At 42.1% G+C, this 13,333-nt stretch overlaps 1 protein-coding gene across 8 annotated transcripts in view; it reads left to right on the forward strand.

The window, feature by feature from the left end:
* Positions 1-363: 363 nt before the first annotated feature.
* The window catches only part of LOC124184489 (protein scalloped), a 101,514-nt gene continuing 88,544 nt past the window's right edge, over positions 364-13,333 (forward strand). For 2 of the 8 annotated variants that reach the window (XM_046574235.1, XM_046574233.1), the window contains exon 1: positions 1,032-2,284. Coding sequence is in view for 2 of the 8 variants with exons in the window: in XM_046574233.1 (XP_046430189.1) it covers positions 2,260-2,284 (25 nt within the window). In the remaining 6 variants the exon portion in view is untranslated. Of the gene's footprint in view, positions 864-1,031; positions 2,285-13,333 lie in introns of those variants that run through there. The other 6 variants (XM_046574228.1, XM_046574234.1, XM_046574229.1 and 3 more) reach the window with 5 other exon arrangements.

Raw genomic sequence — 13,333 nt, forward strand, 5'->3', positions numbered from 1 at the left:
CGTGTAAGAAACGCATCCGGCGGCGCGGCGATGAGTCGAGGAGGAGTTTCTAGTGGGAGGGGCAGGAACTCCAGCTACGTCGGAAAACAAAAGCAAGTGCATTAACACCAGTGCAGTTGATATCGGTGGTGGTGGTGGTGGTGGTGGTGGTGGTGTGGTGGTGGTGGTTACCGGCGTGGAGGAGGAGGAGGAGGAGGTGCGGTCGCGTTGCGCGCGTAAAAACTCGGCGTGCCGGCGTGTGCGTAGAGAGCGGAGAGCGAGGTATCTACGTTATATGTACATATATTATATATGCATATATATGCATATATACATATATATATGTACATACGTGTGCCGCGTAGGGATAATTTCGGCGAAGGCAGAGGTACAGAGGTGTACGAAATATTGCAATCGCGGGGGTTTCGTCGATCGTTGACGAACGGTGAAGCATCGTGCCGGTTGAGAAGAAGAGCGGGAATAACGAGGAGAGTAGGGAGAAAAGGCGCGTAGGGTTGTTTGAAAGATGTAAAATCTTTTTGTCGGAAAATCAACAAGTGCCTTGTTTGAATCGGACGCGAGGCCGCCCGCCCCCCTCGTAAGGTGCGTGCTTTCTCGGCTGAGCGGGTTCGGGAAAGTTCGGCAAAACTCGGGATGCGCGCGGCGGCGGGAGGAAAGCTCGGTGCGGATCGTTTTCTGGTTTCTCCTATGAGCGCTTGGTGTCAGCGTATGCGCAGACTGGCTGCGCACTAGGCGTGTGCGTTGTCTGGATTCTTTGTGCCATTCTTGGCATACCAAAAACAGAGTAACTCTTCATATTTACGGACGAAATACCGTCCTAATTTCTAGAAAAGTGCCCGCGGCGAGCGTCAACCGGCCCCCTGGTAAGTACCCTTTGACCTAGAGCCGATAAACGTGATGTTATAACGTTTATTTCAGTAAAAATCACCGCCAGAATGCCAGTAATGTGATCACGATTCCTCCAATACTTTACATACTTGTCATGTTTGCCACCACCGACTTCCGGCGACTCTGACTGGCTTACGGTTTAGCCCGTCGTCGTGCCTCCGAGAGAGAGAGTGTGTTGCGAACCGCTGCGAACCGCGAGAGCTAACCAAGCACACGAAACCTGCCTTTAATCCTTGATCAGACAACAACAACAACAACAACAAATACCGCGTCGACCGACGATCTTCGTTATCGACTCGGTACCAAACAATACACCATCGACGACTGAATAATAACGAGGATAAAGCCCTACAAACGAAAACAAATGTACGAGAAAAACACCATACACGTAAACCGTACACACAGGTGACAACAACGACAACAAAAACAACGACAAGAAAATTCGATACAGTTTAATACAGCCTAAATATACGTTGCTTCGCAATCCTTTTCGATTACCCTGCATAAAATCTTGTATACCGCGTAAAAAGGAAACAAAACAAAAAAAAAAAATAAATAAATAAAAAAAAATTGCAAAAAATACGATGAAAATTTAAAACGTGAATTGTGATGGTGAATTATTGATCCGCAGTGTTGTCACCGAGAAACGGCGTGTGTTTGAAAATACTGTGTAACTGCCAGCTGCGACGGATTACCCGCGGGAAAACAGTGCGAATATCATGTCCCTCTGCTACATAAGAGGCAAGTGCATACAATAATTGAAATTCAAGTTTTTTTTTCTTTCGTTTATAGAGGATTCGTTTCTTTCGTTCCCTGTAATTTTTATTCGTCAATCACACGCTGAAAAACAAAAGAAAAACAACAACAGAGACGACAGAAACAAAACATCAACATTACACCTTGACATGCGAAAATCTGACGTGCCTCTGCTGTCGATAATGTTATTACTGCTGTTATTTGTGCACGCGGGAAAAGTACGCCAGTGATTTTTTCGTTATTTATTTATTTATTCATTATTTCTTTCTTTCTTTCTTTTCACTTCCGTTCACCGTCTTCAAATGTGTCCGCTTGTTTATCCGTTGGATCGGTTGCTTTCGTTTGGACGATTACTGCGACTTATAGTGACGTTGTGAGAGTGTTACACTTGTTAATTAAACTATAAATAATAACGACAACAACGGCAACAGCAACAATAATAATAATAATAACAATACATTTTGGATAATGTTCCCACGCGTGATAAATTTGCGGTAAATAATTGAAACGAGAAAACCAAAGGGAATATTCATTGCCATTTGTGTAGAATCAAGGAATTTGTTGTTGCTCTTCTTCTTCCTCTTCTTCTGCTTCTTCTTCCACTCAAGCCGTTGGATGGACGCTGTGCATTATTTTTGGAGTGAGTTGATCATACTATTTTTTTCTTCCAACCTTCGTTTGACAGAATATATGTAATATGCAGAGCAAAATCAGACGGGTATCGAACGACGAATGTGTTCTCGTCGCTTCTGTAACGTGAAATGTGACAAATAGAGTTGAGAAAAACACACGCAATAACGTTATTTGAGTAAAATAAAATTTCAACGGAAATAATTAGACTGGCAAGATTGGCTTGTCGACGGATATAATGTAGTGAGAGTAACCGACGGAACGTTTTTTCGTGCTCCATGTGCCGATATTGGGAACATTTGAAACAGTAAATAGTCGGATTTGAAAGCGAGTTTAATCGTTTGTCAAACTGACGTTTGAGGATAGCTAAGATCCGTCGCGATTAGCTAACGAGATATATACGATTTAGATAAGCCGCGACTCGCGGGGAAAAACGATCGCGATAAATTTGCAATTCCGTGTAGTAACAGCGACGGCAAGATAAGATGGGAAAAGTAGTTTAAACTCGCGAGAGAGGGAAGGAGGACGGGGGTGAAATTGACAAAAGGATCGTCCGCGAGTTTTGATTCATCTATGAACGTGACGTTTTATTTCTCGGTCTTCTAAATTTAAGCACACCTTTCGTTTCTATTTTCTGGCCAATTTCCAGCGACGATATACGTACTTACAACAACGACGACGAACGAGACGCAAATTTTACGTAACTTGCGCGATGTACGTATAAGAAAACGCTACTACATCTCTGCGATTGCCGTTTGGCGTATGCGGTGTATAATTCAGTCGAAAATTGAAATTTTTAAATAATTACGTGACACTGATTATCCGAGGTAATAATCTTGACGCGGAACCGTGTAAACCGGTGACAAATCCGACAACGTGACGCCTGGCGTCGCGACGCCGGCCGTCGGCGGGCAACCATGTCGAGGATATCGGCGATATAAACGGCAACGAGAATCGTCGTAAGGTTCTCATCGACGGCGGATGTAATTAACAAACCAGAGTGTCCAGCTGTCGGGGAAATGTGGAAAACCGGGAATTTTCAGGGAACTTTTATGCGTCTGGAATAACCGGGAAATGTCAGAGAATTCGGGGAGATGTGTCTTGGAAGTTTTCTATTTTATTTTTCACTAGTGTACGATTCTTTAAAATGTTGTAAATTACTATCCGTGAGGCAATTTGGGGGGTTAGTGTGAAAAGGGTATAAGTGACGAAAAATATTTATTTTTGGCGGAATTTTGATAGTTGATAAATCGATTTTGAGCACCGTGTAAAATTTGTGAAAAATATCAACGAGTACTTAAAACAGTTGATACTTTCAGATCGATGTTTCTTTCTACTTTCGCGTTGAGAAAGAACGGTTAATCGTAATCATCCCTTAGTTTGTTAAAATCGGAGTGATTATTGATATACATTTGGTAATCGAGTTTGAGCAAAATTGCACCGACAGAAAAAAATCGTGCTATGTCTTTTAACATATAACGACGGCGACATCTGATGTCTAATTTTCCCTAATTAGCTTGAAGAAAGTGAGTTTGTAGTGAAGTTAGGTTGAAACGAGCCCTAAAAAAAGTGTCCATCTTCGTATGCAAAAAGGGAATTTCACGTCTCATTGACCAAAAGTCATTCGGAAATCTCTCATTCGGTAGTCTGCCGTTCTCATCTTTTTTCATAACGCCCCTCTCCTTGAATTTTCGAACAGTACAACTCGTCGTGCAACGTCCGTCAGTTTTTCTTCCCACTTGCTACCTGCGAGGGCAAAATTGAAAGCGTTACCCGGACAAAACGGGTCACGTTTCTCTCAACGTAACTCATCGATAACCCGACGACGCACACGCAGCTCATTAACGCACTGCTAATTACAGTACTTGCCCGATTCCCGATTCTTGAACCCCGCGTTACTCGATGCACAACTTAGGACTTGTTGTCTTTAAGTATAGGATATTACACACATGCGTGCGAGTGTAATTAGAGAGGCGACGAAAAGTCCGGCGGGTTTTGCGATGACTCGCGTCTTCCGAACGAAAACGTTATGTTCTTGGGTACCTTCGTTAACCCGGTATTACATTGGCGCCTGTGAAGATAACGCGCGATGATATTTGCACGGCTTATCGTTCTCCTTTTAGCCTCGTCCGCGTAACTTTCTTCTTTCTCTTCACATTTCGCGATAATCATCGACCGAAATTTCTACATTGTTATGTATAGCTTTGCCTTATACATACACGCAACATAGATGCGGACGATTTTAGTCCGCGATTATTAGTTGCAAAGTGTGCAACACAAGCGAGTGCAGAAAATTTTCATCAAACAGTTACCGACGCGTTTATACCCAATAATTGACCCTTTTATTATCCAAAATTATAAATCATCGGTACGAATTTAGAATATCTCGATGATTAAGAACAATTGCCAGAGGGTTAGACACTAGCAATTAGTTTTTGGCAATCTTGGAACTAAGAATCAAACGGATAGAACGAAAAAAAGGGTCAATAACTGGTACACTTATCGTTAGCTCGCATTGACCGATGTATGCCTAAAGTTATATTACATTTATTAGCCTCGGTGCATCTTTCATTCCGTCTGTGCATGCTTGAGTGCAGCGTTGTAACAAGGTGTTGGAGTGAATCGGGCGAATCGAGTTCTCTAGCTGCTTTCGTCGCCGTCGTTTCTGTTGGAGCCGCGGCACAGCAGCACAAAGATGTATATTTGTAGCTCGGTCGTGTTTCCTAGTCGTGTTCCCCCCGTCCCACCCTTAGTTTCTTTTTTCCTTACTTTCAGTTACCCTTTTTTTTTCTCTTCACCTCTTCTTTGCTTTTATTTTATTTTATCATGTTTTCCTCTTCCTCTTTGCTTTCCTTTTACTCTTGTTCTTTGTCCGCTCGCTCTCTTCACCACCACCTTTGCCTCGTCTTCTTCTTCATCGTCATCATCATCGTCATCTTCTTCTTGTTCCTGTTCTTCTTGTTATTCTTTTTTTCACTTTGCCGCAGACGGTGCCAAATCGTCGTGCAAACTAAAATTACCGCCCTTTTTTTTTTCTTTTTTTTTTTTTTTACTACACTCCGCTCGTCGTTATCGTCGAAGTATAGACCTGCACACGCTTCTACCGTCTCTCTCGAATGTTGAATCATAGCTACACACGCACACTAGATATAAACGTGTAGGTGTATTCTTACATGTACTTCTTGAAACGTACGCGTAGCGGTTTTCCCCGCTACGGTTTGCCAAAGTCGTTTTCAGGATCGCCCGCCTGCTTCTGATTCCGCTGCTTGCACGGTCGCATTTCTATATCTCCCTCTCTTCCCTCTCTCCCTCTCCGTCTATTTCTCTCTCCTCTCTGTCTCTCTGTGTGACACGACTGTTGTAAAGTTTCGCCGTCGTTTGTCATTCCTCGCGAATTGTACGTATTATAATAATAATCGTTGTGATATAACGCGATAACAAACAGAATATTGTTGACTGTATAACGAGACAACGGCTTCTTGTCGCTTCACATCATCGTGACAATAATGTTGCCGGCTTCTCACGCGTACACATATAAAGTATAACGCGTAACGCAATGAAAACATCGTTGCATCATTGCATACATACCGTGCATTATAATGCAACCTTTTATCACTATCAAAACTGTATTACTTATCCAACAATAACTTGGACTGAATTTACTTTAAATCTTCCGTAAATATCTACATACTTTCCTTACCTCTAGATTTTCGGCAATATACATATATATATATACATATATATATAAGTGCTGCAGAGTTTCCTTAAGAATAAATATATTCTACGCTTCGTATCGACATGCATTCATCGTCGACATCTTCGGCTGCTGATTTCTTCCCTCGTCTTATTACCCTTATTTTCTTTTCTTTGTCTCTTTCTTTTTTTCTTTTTTTTCTTACCTTTGATTAAGAAAAAAAGTAGGAAACGTGCGGATGATTTTCAACGATCCGTGCATTCATCGAGCTGCTACGGTAGTCGTATGCGATTGTGACGCAATTATAGTTGCGACGCATCGCGGACCCGTTATTATACAATACGTGTAATACGCGTTATACGCAAACGTGGCGTCGTGTATTATTTTAGTTCAATCGGGGAATTACTGCAGTTGGTTTGTAAAAGGCGGCGTCGGGGCCTCCGGGGCTCTCCGCGGGGCTGCTAAACACACACGTAATAGGCGGTGTTGCTGCCGTTGGGAAAGATCGCGTGACGGTAAAACGTGGCTGGTATGCAGACAGACGCGGGGGCATGGCGGCCCATGCACGAGGCTCGAGGGGTTGTTCATCGTCAGCCAGGTGCTCGTGGTCCCCTAATCTCGACGAGACTCCCCCTTTCCTTGACGGACCCAACCCCCCTCCCCACCCCCAAAAAAAAATAAAAAAAACTCGCAACCGCACACGACCCTCTCCTATGTCCATAGTTTTAGAAAAGTCTCGGCAGTCTGCAGTAGCAGATAGGCACATAAATACGCGTTAGATATACGTAAGCACACACAGACACGCTGCGTGAAGTCGGCGCGAAGGGAGGGGAGGCTTACCTTACGATTGGTATTGTCGTTGTTGTTGTTGTTATTATTATCGCCATTGTTGTTTTAGGGGTTTTTTGTAGGGCTGGAATTCGATTTTTAGACATTGCGTTAAAGTGTTAAGATTTAACGTTGTGTTGTGTTAACGCACGTCGTGTTACATGTAAAAAAATTCAACATTCTTTGATATTTCGTTTCTGTAAGAGAAATTTTTAATATTCGACGATGTCCCGAAGGTATACTTTTGACATCGCATTCCGACGGTAAATTTATTCATTTCTTCGTTTCTCATTTTTCGTGTGTGGTTTTAACGTAGATCGTTCCTTATCCCCCTCCATCGTAGGCAAACGAGGTTGAAGTTGGTAGTTTTATCGTAAGGAAATATTTGAGAGAAAAGAATACTGATTTCTTAATTTTTTCAATGACTTTTAAGGTACTAAGATTTCGAAATGTGAATACTAAATTTCGGAGTAACGGTTTTTCCTCGGAATGGAACGTTGCGATAACGTGACTAACTTCAATACTGTACTAGTTAATCGATTCTTCGCTGTGTATAATAGATATGTAAATATATTTCCGTTTCACTGCAATTCTTAAAGGAATATAGAAATATGTACACAAATTGAGGGAATTTCTTCTTTCCTTTTCCTTTTTTTTTTTTTTTGTGTTTCTTAATTTTTGCAAGTTTGGATCGTTACGAATCGTGAAAACTCTCGAGTCGATGCCGCAGTGACGATTAAATATCTGTTTCCGTTTTTATAAGACTTGAACGGTCCATTGATTGTAGACTAATTATTGCGCTGGTTAAAATTCGCACATTCACGGTATTTCTCACTTTTCTTTTTCTCACTGCTTTCTCGATGGTTTTTTGTTTTTTGTTTCTTTGTTCGATTGCTTGCAAAACGACGTTTCAATTAGTCGTGGAGTATAGTTTGAAATCATTTACAAGGCTAGGGTTGTAACTGCGATTAAGCTATTGCACAAAACGAACTATTATTATGCACTCGAAGAGCGCTTTCAAATTTTGTTAGTTCAAGGTACAGGTTCGTAACAACTATGTGCACGTTGGTTGTAGCAAGGAAACTCGATTCAGATTTTCGTAAAGTCGAACGAAATATTATTTAAAAGAAAGAGTCGAACAACGGTAGCGATAATTAACTAAACGAAATCATGATTTGTTTCAATCAGCGGGACGTTTCGAATAAATTGTATGTACGTAACTGCGGCAGATGGGTGAAAACGCTGAGTTTGAGGGTAAAACAAACCCGATAAGAGACGTCGACGGTTGCGTACGCAGAAGCTATCTCGATCGCGACATGAATCCGCCAGTGGAATCGGTATCCGTTGGATCGGCGAGAGAGAATTCCTCCGATCGGCGTTCGAATCGCGGAACCGCGGAGAGCGCGTCTCGGCTTCGCTGCGGCGAATCCTTTTCGAGGGCACGGAATTCGGGGAGGATCGAAATCGCGGATGGAAATCCGAGGAGAATTCGCCGAGGCGGATCGATCATCGACGAGTCGATTAACGCCGCCGACGTCGACGGTAGAAAAGGCGACTCGTGCTTCCGAAAGCCGCCAATCGTCGGCCGCTTTCCCGAGGATCCGGGATCGTCGTTCCAACCTCGTCGTCTTCCTCGCGCCTCCTCAGCCCGATTCCTCCTTCGGGATCCCCGAATCGTCCCAGCAAAACTCCCGAGCAAAGCTCACGCGAGGGAACGAGAGTCGCTTTTCCCCGATCACGTATCACCGAGATGCCTGGGCTTGTCGATATTTATCGTCGATGTCTCTTGTATCGAGCTTCGTCGTGATACAATGAATAATTTGTCTTCGTGCTCAGTTGTTGCTGGTAATCGTATGCGGTGTAATAAGCTGCGAATAACGATTATCTGCGATGTTAAAACCAGTGTACATATTTCGATCATTGAACGTACATTGCCATGCAATTTCCCGATCTTTCTATACGTTGCGTTTTATTTTCTCACCAATACCGAGATTGGTTTTCTCTTTTTGGTACATTTGATCGAATCCTTTCAACAATCTCACGTATCTTCTCACGAGTTCAAGGTCTGCTACAACTCCGTGTATATTGCATATTTACGTTGAAGGAGGAATTGAAGGCAGGATAAAAGAGGAAAATAAATAAATATAAATATATATATATATACATTTATAATCGTGGTGCGCGATCGTGAAAAACACGCGGCGTTGTAATTACCGCATCCCGCAGCATCGATATCCGCGATATCGGATTGCGATAACTGTCGATAAGCCAGCGGATCAACGTCGGTCACGAGACGAGCTTCCCGTTTCGATTTTCTCTTCAACCGAACAACCCGCAGATATTTACGTCACTTTGCAGGCCTGGTACAGGCGGAAATCGGTAACTTGGCACCCAAGATCGACGATCGCCCCCCTCACCCCTTGTCTTACTACCCTGGTGGTGGTGCTGCTTCCGATTCTGTAACGATCGAATTAAAATAAATTGGCTTGAACTGATTTTTTTTTTACACAACATTTTTTTGCGATTCGGATTGAATTTCGACCGAATATAGAGTTGACAAGCTGAACTATTTAAGTTCTGGTAACTTACCAGAACTGGGAAAATGTTCGGGAAAATTAGGAAATGGGTTCCGGAAAATCTAGGAATTGTGTTTGGAATTTTTTTAAAAAAATTTGTGGCCAATATGGTTGAACGAAATTTAGTTAGGAGAAAGTATTTTCATTGTCGAGTCAATCTGTATTTAGTTTGTTAACGTCACGATCGATGTATTACATATTCGAAAAGGATGCGATTATCCAATCATAAATATTGATTGAAAGAAATTCGTAGTAAAGTAAAAATAAAAGCTAGCTCTTGTAAAAAGTATCGTACAGTCCCTGTCAAATTTAATTTGGCGAATATTTATTTGCGAGGATTTTATTATACCTGGTGGTGTCCAAATCTCTCTGGAGAGAAAATCCTTGGCCCTCTATTTTCAGTAGTCCATTAATTTCACGAGCAAGAAATGAAAAATGAAAGAAAACGTGACAAGCACTCGCTCTTTCCCCGTCTCTCTTTCTCCTTATCTATATTCCGTATTTGTATACATACATACAATATTACAGTGATTTTGCGAGGTATGCAAACGAGCTGATAATTTTTACATCACCTCCTCATTTTTTGGTAAAAATTTTGCCAGACATTTTACCATTTTTCTCCTAAATCTTCCTCACTTATATCTACAGATATCGGATTGAAGAATAGTAGAAATTACGTTTTCAATTTCAAAAGGAAAATCTCGGCGAGCAGCTATAAAGAGCAGCAGTCAAATACACGCGGCGATGATGGTGCGAGTTGAAAATCGGAGTAGGGTTCCTCCTATTCGTCCTTTATCCTTTATCCGTAGGGACGGACAGGGCGCGGATCTTTTCTTACAAAATTTAATGCGATATTACCTTACACACACACACACGCGCACGCATGTATATTACACATATCATATATATTTTATGTATTCGAAAGAAGAAAGCGAGGGGAATAAAAGCGGAGCAAAGAAGATGAAATAAAATGAATAAAAGAAGCGTAAAAACACATTCGGACACAGCCTCATGTATACATATATATATATATATGTGATGTTATTTGAATACATGGGATAACGGCCTAAATATTTATGCGTCACCCGCGAAACGGCAAAAGCTTCGCCCCCTATTTCACTCGACAAGCGAATAATCGACGTTTTGATTTGTCGCGCTGCCGGATGGATTTTAGGACACACGTATATCGGTTTAGCTGGATATGGGAGAGAAGTTGTGGAAAGATTGGAAAATGGAAGAGTCACAGGGTCGAATTGTCAGAAAACTCGCAAGTCTGTATTTTTTATTTTTTTTTTTTTATACACTTTTCCTTCCACCCTCGTCAATGTATAGAAAGTTGGAACATAAAAAAGGCGATATTCTCAGGATTTTTTTAAAATAAACTTTGACTTTTCCGCATCTCGATTTTTCGATACTCCGAAGTTTAATTTTGAAAATCCGCTGCGTATTCTCACCCTTCTCTGTAAATTCTCTTGCATAAATGTATTAAAAATATATGGAAACCGCGTCGAGCAGAACGGATTCCGCGACATTTGAACGCTGCGGCAGTTCGCATACATATCGGGCGTTCCGTGCCAAATCGATCTCGGTCTGACCCTCGACCTTTCCGATTTGCCTATCGATTTGTAATACGATTGTTTCGACTCGCCGGGTCACAGATTTTTTCAAAACTCTTCCCATTGGCTATAACTTTTTAGAAAACGACCATATTAATCGGCACAATTTAAAAATCTGAAGTGATTGTAAAAAATTACGATTCCACAACGTCGAAAGCTATCGATCCTTGAGCCGGAATGAACTGACATTCTTCTTATCGAAGATGATGAAAAAAAAATAAATAAAAATCGGTCTACTTTCATCAACCCTCCGTCGATTATTATTAATAATTTTGATACTGCGACACATAATTTTTCAGATTTTCCAATCCCGTCGATAAACATGATAATTTTGAAAAACCTTGGCTAATTCGAATCGATTCTAAAAGTATCGAAGTCAAATCGTAGCAGGTCAAGGGTCGATTTGGCACGACATGCCCCATTTACTCACACATGTCCGTGCATAACGCACGCCGCTGGCACCGACTGCATGAAATAAAACCACACCTTCACCTCGCAACGATATAACTGTAAACCCGTTTCTTCTCCTCCTCCTCCTCCTCCACCTTCCTCTTCTTCTTTCTCCTCTTCTTATTTTTCTCCTTCGCTCCTACTGCCGCAGGGGGAGCCTCGATTAGACGCAGAACTTGCCTCCGGCTAATCAGGTGGTTGTTACTCATTACCCGCCTCGGGGTCTCGAGACTCGACGCGCACTAGGTATATACTTACTTACTTACTCCTGAACTCACGATCATCTATACATATATACGCATACGTGTGTAATGCCCCGCAGTTCGCCTCCCTCAGAAACATTATCAATATTATTTACTCACCTCGTTCTCTATCGATATTTTAGACCAGATGTATTCATGCTTGGATAATTTGCTCCCCCGCCACCCTCCCTGTCGTCTTCGGCGGGGGATAGTTTCTTTCTCAATCTTGCAGTATCCGGTTTAACCGTCGGTGTCGATTATTCTTTTTTTTCATTCCGTTTTTTAATTTTTTTTTTTTTTTTTTTCCGGTCTACTCTCTTCGTATTTTTTCACCGCACTTGCACGCAATTTCGCAATCAAGTTGCAGTTTCTGCCGAGATGGAAAGAAGGAAAAAGAAATTTGTTAAAACGGTGTGAAAAAGTCGCTTCCTCTACATTTGCGTCGCATGTACGTTTATTATACATCCCATGGAGAAAGAGAGGAATATTCGTCTCCGTTCGTTTCTCCCTCTCCACTTTTGGACAACGGGATTTGTCGTCGTCGTCTTCGTTACAGTCGTTTGCCGGGGATGGAAACGGGTAAGCGGACACCGCCACACGCAATAAAGTGTCTCTTCTCCTCTCCTCTCCTCTCCTCTCCTCTCCTCTCTCCTCATCTCCGGCGTGTTTGCCTCTCGGGTAGCCAGGGTGATATACTGATATCAGAGACCTGCCCTTCGCCGACCAGATTAGATTAACCGCGGTCATTATCGTCTCTCCTTGCGGTTGGGCTAGTGCGGAAGAAGAAGAAGAGGAAGAAGAAGAAGAAGAAGAAGAGCTAAGTCGAAGCCGCGCCAAGTTTCGCTCCATTTTTTTTCCTCCTTTTTTTTTTTTGCTTTATAATATCTTCATTTTTTATTTTTTCTACCCTTCATTTCCCTTTGCGTTACACGCATACATGCATATACGTTCACTCTTCGGTCGGCTCAAGCGAACGCAATTAACGATGCTCGAAAACTCTCCTCGTCTTTCGAGTCGCCGACCCGACGCGCGACGCGACGCGACGTTGACGAAAATAGTATTTGCGGCAAAAGTAAAAGTTTCTCTCCCTCCTCACCTTGAGCTGCACAGCAAATGTGCAGAAGCGTTTCGGCTACTACCCTTATTCTTCTTCTTCTTCTTCTTCTTCTTCTTCTTCGTCTTCTTCGTCTTTGTCACCTTCTGAAAATTGGAGGGGGGGGGGGGGGGGGGGGTGAAAATATAATGAAAGTAAAGAAGGAACGAGACATGAAAATGAAAATGAAAATGAAAAACACCACTAGGCTCCCCGACTGTTTTATTATTTAATATTTTTTATCATTCTTATCGCACGTACGTGTGTATTATACGTGTATTCACGGGTAGGTACGCACACCGTTTCACACGTTTGCTTTATACGTATATATATATATAATATAACAGACGTGTAGAATATAATTGACTTGCAATTCGTAGACGCGCACGTTGTTACAATTTTGCGTAATTAAAATCATCGTCGTCACAATCGTCATTTACATTCATCATTTTGTATACCTAAATAATACCTCCGGTAATACCGCGAAAACGCGCGTGACTGATCGTACCGAATTAGTCGCGTGATCGATACCCGAGATCGACCGGCAGGATCTGTCTCAA

Source organism: Neodiprion fabricii, chromosome 6, assembly GCF_021155785.1.
Source record: "Neodiprion fabricii isolate iyNeoFabr1 chromosome 6, iyNeoFabr1.1, whole genome shotgun sequence".
NCBI classification, from domain to species: domain Eukaryota; kingdom Metazoa; phylum Arthropoda; class Insecta; order Hymenoptera; family Diprionidae; genus Neodiprion; species Neodiprion fabricii.